Source organism: Chironomus tepperi, unplaced genomic scaffold (assembly GCF_022539635.2).
Source record: "Chironomus tepperi strain 1889 unplaced genomic scaffold, CSIRO-AGI_Ctep_v1 contig_158, whole genome shotgun sequence".
NCBI classification, from domain to species: Eukaryota; Metazoa; Arthropoda; class Insecta; order Diptera; family Chironomidae; genus Chironomus; species Chironomus tepperi.
The window spans coordinates 8701-19007 of NW_027226280.1; the positions used below are offsets into that span (position 1 = coordinate 8701).

The following is a 10307-nucleotide window of genomic DNA, read 5'->3' on the forward strand; positions in this document are numbered from 1 at the left end:
TCATTGCCATTTCTCTAAATCTTGAGAATCCTTCTTTAATAATTTACATAAATTGCTTGCCATTCCTAATCATAAATATGTGGCATCGAATGAATGTCCATTTGGTGTCTTATTAATATTCACTGTGCTGGATGAGATTAATAAATTTGTGTATTTTATGATTTGAATTTAAAATTAAAAATTGGTTGTTATCATGAGATTAATTTGTTCTGTGATACATAAAAGCTATGTGAATAAAATGATATAAATTAAGAAAAATAATCTTAAATGAGGACAGTTTCGTGTTAACTTTTGAGCAGCAATCATGAGTCGAGTGCCTTAATAAAATATTGGTGCCAATAAAAAGTAAAAAAGTGATAAAATTGCGATGGACACAAAAGTGAAAATTTTTAATAAAAAATCAACAAAAAATGAAAATGTTGGATTTAAATTTCAGTCTGGAATATCGGAAGGTAAGTCTTGTTGTAATTATTAAAGTCCATAATTCTAATTTTGTGATAAAATAAATAAAATTGTGTATCAAGTGCTAAGTCATGCTTCAAAGTGTCTGTAAATTATTAGTGACTGATCCTAACAGGCAATGTGGATTCTCTCGAGAGCTTGCTTAATATGCACTTGACAGCATACTCTTTACCTGCTTGGGTGATGTTTGCAATCTTTGACATATTTGTGGTCTTCCTTACTGTATAGTCATTAGTACAATAAGTCTCAAATTATCAGATATAATTTTAATTGACAAAAAAATGTTTTTGTTCTTCAAAAAGGCATTTGGGGTTGTTCATTTATTACGTAACGTTTATATTGGATATTAGGATTTTGTTAAGGAGGGTGTGGGTCAAGATATTGTTGGAAAGGAAGGAGGGTGGGAAGTGTCGGTCTCATAAAGTCAATTTTACACGTTACGTAATAAATGGATGGCTCCTACCTTACACAAAATGAGTATATTCACGGTTATGTCCGTGTTTATGGATATACTCAATTAATTTTGTCAACATTATCATAAGCATGTCTCCTTGCCTGTCTACTTTCAATTTCTTAGTTTATTTATTATTATTTGATTATGAAAGTTTTGTTATAGCAAGCATAAAGCTACACACATGATACATATGTTCCTTAATTACATCAAATGCAGTTGATGTTCATTTTTGCTTTGAGAGGAAGTGGATGTTGTCAAAAAATTAGTCACTAAGTTGCTCATGTACTAATAAACTTAAAACAGAGTTGGCAATCGGCTATCGGTCGATAACTGGTGTTGGATGTCAACAGCCGCAATTAAATGTCGAATATAGATGATATAAGGTTGATTGCCGTCGGTATATTGCCAACTCTGACATAGACATGCAGGTTGATTGTATATTTGCTGATACTACATACATGCAGTCTATTGTTCTATCACAAGATTTGACCTCGACCGACAGACAAGAAAGCAAATTAAATTTTGTGAATCTAAATCTGAATCTGAAATCCAAAAATAGTTTGTTGATGGAATTTTAAACAGGATATAAAATAGCTTTTAAGCTTGATTATAGTTTTTCAAATTAGAATTTTATTATTTTACGATTTTTTATGTCTTTTATTTTATTTTTGTCAATCTTCTTTATCTTAAAATATTCAAGGTCAAACATTTTTGTTGACATACAGGTTGTTGACCACTGGTCTAACTTATTACTGATTTAAATCATGTCAATTAAGTCCCGGATTTAAGATTAAATAACAGTCTGGTGCTATTTTGATAATATTAAGCTAATGTTTCAAACCGGAACTCTCATCAATGTCTGGTTGCTGCTTCACTCCTGCCACTCAGGCACCCAACCTTATCTAGTCCATCAAAGTGAATTTATAGCTAACATTTTGTCTGTTTAGACCTCTGGGATTCATTCCTGTACATTATGTGCAATGCCATGCTCAAAACTTGATCAATAGTTTATAGTGGGAACCAAACCATTCCTTTGTCTGTCGATCGAGGTCACATCTTGTGATAAATTTTTCGACGTGGTCATTTCAGCTGAACAATATAATGTGTGTGCAGCATATCAGCAAATGTACAATAAATATGCAAATCTAAATCACAAATCCTGTTAGATTAAGATCACATCAAGTCATTGACACTGCTGGAGATGAAGAAATATTTCATCCGGATGAAACGTGTGTGGGTGTGTGTAAGTTGTCCACTCACACTAGCTCACTCGTACACATTTCCACTGGGACATAAGCATACTCGTACACATGCCCAATGGTACATATGCCCACTAATGGAAATAAACATTTAATAATTTTTGTAAATTTTTAAAAAAAACATCACATGATTTTCTGATGCCTGGATAACGGTGAAATGACATCAGTAGCCTAAATGGTAGAGCATTGGCCTTACGTTTCAAAGGTCCTGGATTCAATTCCATTTCACCGTCCTAGTAAGCTCGGTTCGTGTGTTGGGTGGACTTTTGAGGTCTTTGGCACATAATGTGTCTCCACTGCTAGGTATACAAGGATATACTAGTATTTGGATGACTTTCTTTACGAAATCTTGCGCACACGAGTTGTACTTAGGTACATTGCATTGTTTATATATTAATTTATTTATTTATTTATCCTTCCTCTTAAATCGAGCGACAACCTTACATACAAGAACTCTTAAAGTTATAGACATATAAGCTCAAGTATACAGCACATAACATAATTGCAGTTTTAATGTGTAGTTGCTAATCTGGTAATTAGGTTCGATGTAAGCACTCTATTCAATTATTCAGTCAGTTATAGTGCATCCAGGTCCGTTCCATAAAAGCTCTCTGCGATGAATTTACGGCTCTCGTTTCTATTATCATTCCAACCAGAGTTGCGAGGTAGAGGTGACAGGTTTTGTCAAAAGATGACCTGTCACAGATCGTTACCTGTTGACAGGTAGACAAATTTGGCCTGTTACAGGTCTGACCTGTCGCGGTTGGACTGTTTCTGTTGACCTGTCACAGATTGCAACTCTGATTCAGTCATTAAACAGCTACACTTTGTATGTATATTAGGTCATATGACGTAATCGTGTCTTTGCAATGTGCAGAGCTTGCAAGTGGTTCGGATCCCACTATAAACTGTAGATCTAAAGGATGTGGTACAACAGATTTAAAATCGCAGTGCCTCTATCTCATAAGGCTGGAACCTTCAAGCTTTATACATATATAAATGACTGTGTGCCAATTCTCAATAAATAAATCAATACTTTCTTAATAACTGTTTCAGCGTGTAGATTTGATATTATGGACAAAGAAGCTACTGATTAAGAAAGTATAGATTTATGCTGAGTTGTCATCTATCGATTTGCTGTAAAAGGCATAAAATCTATCACAGGCATTGCCTATTTAAAGGCCTTCTTGTAGGCTTACCTAGCCAAAGACAATATCTAGACAAAGGCACTGCCTAGCCAAAGGTAATAGTTTTTGCCTTTGCCTAGGCACTGTCTATAATAGGAATGCCTATGCCTAGACAAACCTAGCATAGATTTGAGTAGGTGCGTGATTTATTTTTCATTTTTACAAAAATTACTGCCTAAATACTGGATCTTGTTTTGTTGTGGGTTTGGAAGTGACCTGGATCCAACTGGATCTTCTTTGTAGATCTGGATGTGACCTGGATCCTACTGAATTTCGTTTTTTAGGTCCGAAAGTGACTTGTTAGTCAATTACTGATCGCTGGGACAAAAAAAGCGCTGAAGTAACTCGATAAGAACGAGTACTTTTGTATTTTTTTTCCACTAGTGGACATATGTACAAGTGGGCATGTGTACCAGTGGGCTTATGAACGAGTGTCAAAGCCTTGGAGATAACTTACTCACTTATTTACTGGAACCAGATTCTCACCATCTCACCTGTTTTGATAACTAATTGAAATTTCCGCATTTCTGTTCTAAGCCAAGTTGCTTTTGAAGCACCTGGGCACCTTTTTCTTGTGGATTCTATTCAGGGGTGATAAAACAAGTTTGTGTTATCTTCCCACTTACGTCACTTTCTCTAGTGTTGCGTTTTCGGAGTGTGTGACCTATGCAGCCATACTTTCGCTTGAATACTTCCCGATTAATGTCTTCCTGATCAGCTCAGTAGTAATACTTGGATTGACTTGGTGATCCATCACCAGATTCTGAGGATCCGTCAAAAGCAGCAATTCACAAAAAGCCACAGTTTTGGTTGTATCTGAGTCATTACAATTCTACATGTGACTACAGTCTACCTGCTGTGCTCAAATACTACTCACATGACTGAATATGTCCGCATTGAATTACGAGCCAGGTCACGCCATCATTAAGCAGTACTCATGTACTTGCTGATTATGTTTAACTAGTAAAATTGATAGAAATCTAATTCCGGACATGTTCAGTCTTGCGAGTAGGTCAAGCTTCGTTTGGTACATATTTGAGAACAGCGGGTTGGTCGTAGTCACACGGAGCATTTTATTGATCCAATGCTGCTGACCTCTTAAATGCCAAATTATCATAGGATTAATGTTTGGTTTTTTACATACTTTTTCATTTATAGCCAGAAATATTTACGAACCTATTGAGCTTGATAAGCTACTTGATCCAAAGATGCTTGATCTGAAGTCATTCCAGTCAATTGATGTAATTGATCCTGTCATAATTCCGTGCACCAGCAAGGATGATTTCTTACAATGTATTAAGTTTAACACCAAAGTTGAACAATCAGAGCAGTTGATTACTAAATTCCTATTTCCTGGTGCTGTACCTGGACTGGAAACTGCAGATCTTCATAAAATTAACACAAAATATGGCAAACAATGTCCAGTTCTTATGCTTGTGTCTGAAAGTGAAGAACAATGGACAATTTTGTGGAAATCGCAGGAAATTGAGAAGTTCTTCGAACTCAAGCATCCAAAAAAGCTGAATTGGGAAGAAAGTTTAAAGTTGTGTGAATTTGTGGCTGACTTCTTGGCTAAATCTTTGAAGAATAATCACATAGGTAAGTGGATTTTGACTAGTAATTATAGATATAGATATCCTGACTAGTTTCATAATAATTCCCAAATGAAGCAGGTTGAGATTAATCGACCGTATGTCCAGAAGACTGATAATATTCAGGAACGGATACTCAGGACGTTAGAGTCTTTAGTATTCCTGGTTAAAGGTTTTTGAAGTATTAAGTTGGAAATACGGTCGATTAATTGCAGTCTGTAGCACTCCACTCGGTTCCAATGCAAATTATTAATCAATTTTCCTGTTATTCAGGCATAATCAGTCAATTCTCATATCAATCTGGTTTAAATTTAATTGAACTGGATTTCATTGCGGATTCTCGTGACTTCAACTTATTGCTGCTCGCTGCAGAGACCGGAAACACAGAAATCGTCAATATTCTCCTCAAACTAAAGATGAAGACATGCTCAATGGACAACAAAGTCAGTGCTCAATCTATGGCATTTGATAATAAACATTTTGATGTCCTGTACATTTTACTGCAGAATAATTTGACATTTCCGCAATCATTTGAATCCAGCGAGTGTAGTGGGAAATTAAAGGAGTTTTGTGATGTGACTGAGGATGTTCATAAGCTGATTAGTTCCAATGAGAAGGATAAACTTGAGGAAATTCTGAATCAACATCAAAATTTGCGTCATTTTTTCAATTTCTCGAATAAGTCAGCATTAATGATTTCATTAGAAAGCAAGTCATTTGAGGTTTTTGACTTACTGTTGAGTAAAAAGCTTCGATTTGGTTCCAATGAAGATCCAGCAGAATATTATGAAAAAATTAATGATTACGACATTCAACGACAGATCCGAGATATCCAGAACAAATATTCACAGCCATTTCTTGAGAAGCATATCCACACACTTGTTGCCAATTCTACAGCATGTTTTGATGAAACAGAAGTTAAGGATAAACATGATACAGTTAAGAGAGCATTTGAACTATTAAGTCAGAATATTTTCACCAAAATTATCCTTCAAATTGTGGCTGCATCTAAGAACTTTAAGATTGTCTTTGACTTTAATCGTGAAGCTGTCAATGTTCTTGATCCAACAGCTACTGAGACAACTCAAGGTGTTTGTTACATATCTGGTAAAATGTATATTGGAGCTAAGCAACTACTTGATCCTGCTACAGAACATGAGACATTGGCTGTATTGATCCACGAATTGTGTCATTTTGTCATGATTCAAGTCTACAAAAATCAGGCAAATCCATACACAAAAGATGACAAGAAGACCATGATGGAATTTAAGGAAATATCAAGAATATGTGAGGAAAATTCGGAAGCAGAAGAGATCATCGGTCTCGTCTACAATTGTTATCCTGAGGAAGACTTTCATGCTGAGCTGATTGTACGTGTTGTGCATTTACTTGCCTTTTACCGCAACTTACCCGAGAAACTAGCTCAAGTACGAACAAAATTCATTAAACTTTTTGAATTTTATGAGAAAAAGGTCGTTCCAGAATTACAACAGGCATTGCCAGAGATCGAAAGTCATCATGAAAAGGTCTTAGAAATTAAGGATAAGAAAATTACTAAGTTTAAGATTATTTCAATTGTTGTAACAGTTGTTGGGATTCTTGGTGCAATTCTTGTTGCTTACTTCCTTTATAAACCAACTTATAAGTTTAATGAATTGTCTGATGACGACCAAATGTCTGTCTTTAAAGCTCCTGTATTGTATAAAGGAATAAATCTTGAATTTATTGATTTGTTTGCTAAAAACTCGACCATTTATGATAACTTGACTTCCGATCACATCCTTAAGATGATTAATAAGCAACCATTAGACTTGACTGATCCATACTTGCGATATGTAACGGAAGTGATTTCACATTCATGGGAAAATATGACAGAAAAGTTAAAGGATAAAGTTTTAAATTCAAATTTTACTTTCCAAGATGAAAGTTTAAAATTGAAAAAATTGGAAGGGATTAATTCGGATATTTTTAATTATTTGACATCTGATCAGATTGTTAGTGTCTTAGATGGACAGAAACTAGTCGTGCATCATATGATTAAAAATGAAACTAAATTTTATGTTGAACGGAAATTTGAAAATGCAAACATTCGTGAAATTTATTATTATTTTTTGGAAGTCCTTGGAAAAAATCGGTACTACTGCTGGGAAACAAGCACCAAATCGAACAAAACATTTGAATCCTTTTATCAGGAATTCATGAGTCAAAATATATCTGACCAAATGAACATAATCGATAGAATAAAGCGAAGTTATGGGTTTGAATATTGTGTTTATTATGATTCCTTTAAAGAGGAAGTGTCCTCAAATTCTGTTCCACTTGACTTTGAAAAAGTTCTAAAATCCGCAATTGATTCAAAATTGTTCATTTTATCAGGTGAAGCAGGAACAGGAAAGACAATAACATTTGAACAGTTAACGATAAAATTCAAGAAAATGTTTCCAACTCGATGGGTTTCGTACATTGACTTGAAGGATTATAAGCATGTATATCAGGGCAATAGAACCTTAAATGATGTTGAGAACATGCTTGAAACCATTTTCGGACTTAGTTCCAAGAATGAATTTGAAAGACAAATTTTTAAATTTAGTTTCAAGTCAGGAAATTTGATTTTATTTTGGAATGGATTTGATGAAATTTCACCGCAATATAGTGAGCATGTTTTGGGTATTTTGAGCTTGATTAGGGATTCTACAGCGAATATTCAGTTAGTATGTACAAGACCATTGTATTCTGATCTACTAAAGAATAACTTTCTCATCCAGACTTACAGCTTGATTCCATTTGATTCAGACGAACAAGAAAATTATATCAAAAAATTTTTAATGTCCGAAAATATTGACGAATCCAAAATTCCAAATTATCTCGATAAAGTCCAAAAAATCGTAAAGTCAACAGGGTCAAAACAAAGCTTTGACACACCATTAATGTTAGGAATGATCACGGAATTAATCGCAAGTGATGAAATTATTTATGAGTCAGAAAATATTTACGAAATTTACCAAAAATTTGTCAAGAAGAAAATTGATATTTGGCATCAAAAGAGCGAGTTTGCTACAAAATTTGTTAACAGTTCCCTCACAGATCGCCGAAGATTTGATATGATGAAACTTTATCAGTCATATGCATTAAAGACGGAATCATCTAGTCGAACCACCACCATAAATGCATTAAAACTAAGAATAATGCGTCAAAAGATTCCAGCGGAACTGACAAGTGACGAAATCTCGCGGATGGGTATTTTGTACATTAATGGCAACTATGTCAAATTTGCACACAGAACATTTGCTGAATTTTTCGTTGCACAATATTTAATTGAAAGTCTTTGTATTGCGGATGATGAACTTTCGGTAGGTGAAGCGGAAGGAAGACTTGCAATGTTTAAGAGTTTTACTAAAAATGAGAAAATTCAAAACTTTCTTAATGCTTACATTCAATTAAATACTCCTGAAAATTCAAAACCATTTCAAAGACAAATTGCGAAGCTTTTAACTACAAAATATCAGAAAATTTTATTCGATTTTAAACCTGAAGACTTCTCATTCTTAGTTAACTTCTTTAAACATGATCCGAAAGTATTGAAAAAGTTGCTTCAAATTGATGAGAATGAGACATTGTACACATCCTACTTTAAATTCCCTACTAAGAAACCTGAAGCACTTTTTTATGATGAGATCAAAAGTCAAGTAAGATCATTGCTTAGTGACGATGAATATGACAGATTTATTCGAGGTAAAAATCAAAAAGGCGTCCTTTTGTTGAACGAACATGGCTACGAAAAGTCAAGATGTACTTATTGTAAAGATAAGAATGTTGTTCACGATATTTATAAGCTTGATGACGATTTAAAGCTCAATAATGACGAGAATTATGTTTTTAATTCCATTGCAAATAATTTGACACTCGACGAGATAGAGGAACTCATAATATATATAATGAGTGTTCATTTCTCTGATATATTATTCAACTACACTACCCACAAATACAGCAAACCCGAACAAAAGGAACTTTACATGAATGTTCTCACTGACACTAGATTCTTAGAAAATTACGACAGAAGCTTTAATCTGCTTTTAAACAAAACTGTTAAAATGTTTACGGAAAATGAAATCGATAAAATTTTTTACTCATTTCGTGAAGTTTCTCGATTTGATTTAAGGAACTCTAAATTATTATGGGACACATTTGTCACTTACGGATCGCGAGACATGCAAAAAATGCTTTTAAGAAAAACTAATTTCTGTGGATCAGAATACGAATGCTTTCCAAATAGTTATCTTTTAATTCCATTTAGTAGGAGGGACGATTCATTTCCGGATGTTCTAGACATTTACGAAACTTACTTCAGTTTGGCTGAAATTCAGGAAATTGTTCTTTCACATCCAAGTGACTTGATGGTAAAACTTTTTTTTTATGGATACAATATTGATAAATTTGTTGAATATATGTTGAAAATATTTAAGGGAAATGAAAAATCATTGAAAGACTTTTTACTTAGGGAAGTTGAGCCAACAAATTTGAATGCTTTTGAACTTTTAAATGATATTGATCTTTATGAATATGAAATGAATAATTTTAATATTTGTTCAGACTTATTAGAGTCATTAAGTAAATATTAAAATTCTTAAAGTCCGCACTTTAAGGTACGATGTAAAACTAGCATCAAAGCAGAATTGGCAGGAGTTTAGAAGTCCGAAATCCACTATTTTCCTGGGAAGCGCCTGCACATTAGACTCCTGCCACTTCTGTTCTCGACATACTTGATGGGATTTTATACTAGTTTACCTTATATTATCTAATCTAGAATTACTTTTATTACAATTTATTACTAACAAATAAGCAACAACGAACTTGATATTTAGTAGAAATCAGATCAGTTGCTATTAATCATAGATTTACATCTTTATAGGTTTGGGGTTCAAATTAATATATTTTATAAATTGATCAATAAAATAAATATTCAGCATTAACACAATTTACAGTCTTAATTAATGTTTAAGCCTTTCCCATATTAAGATTTTGACATTATTTACTTTAAATCTAAGATTATTACAGCATTATTGCCAGAGTTTTCATCATGTGATGCGCCATGTATCTATTCAACTCAAAAGCTTTATATATTCTTTCTATTCAGCAGGTGATGTGAACATTTTCATACAGCATAATTCATATAATTATTAGTTTATTTATCCGAATACCATCAGTCAGGTAATAAATGGTAAATAAATATTTGGCACCATTCCAAAGTCAATAAAAACTTGATATAATTTCTAGTTAACTGCTAGATCTACTGTCAAATAATGACAAAGTTTATGGAACGTCCAAATCGTCGTTATTTACTTACTTGCTTGGC

At 33.6% G+C, this 10307-nt stretch overlaps 1 protein-coding gene across 1 annotated transcript; it reads left to right on the top strand.

Moving 5' to 3' along the window:
* The first annotated feature begins 289 nt into the window (after nucleotides 1-289).
* Nucleotides 290-9929, top strand: LOC139087990 (uncharacterized). Its single transcript, XM_070636976.1, has 3 exons — nucleotides 290-452; nucleotides 4521-4961; nucleotides 5228-9929. The coding sequence occupies exons 1-3, from the start codon at nucleotides 368-370 to the stop codon at nucleotides 9571-9573; spliced, it is 4872 nt and encodes a 1623-aa protein (XP_070493077.1). The 5' UTR covers nucleotides 290-367; the 3' UTR covers nucleotides 9574-9929.
* The last annotated feature ends 378 nt before the right edge of the window (nucleotides 9930-10307 follow it).

Bases quoted from the DNA above. Each gene is read 5' to 3' on its own strand.
- LOC139087990 (XM_070636976.1), top strand. From the start codon at position 368: ATGGACACAAAAGTGAAAATTTTTAATAAAAAATCAACAAAAAATGAA. The intron at 453-4,520 runs GTAAGTCTTGTT...TTTCATTTATAG, and splicing joins TCAGTCTGGAATATCGGAAG to CCAGAAATATTTACGAACCT. The intron at 4,962-5,227 runs GTAAGTGGATTT...CCTGTTATTCAG, and splicing joins TTTGAAGAATAATCACATAG to GCATAATCAGTCAATTCTCA.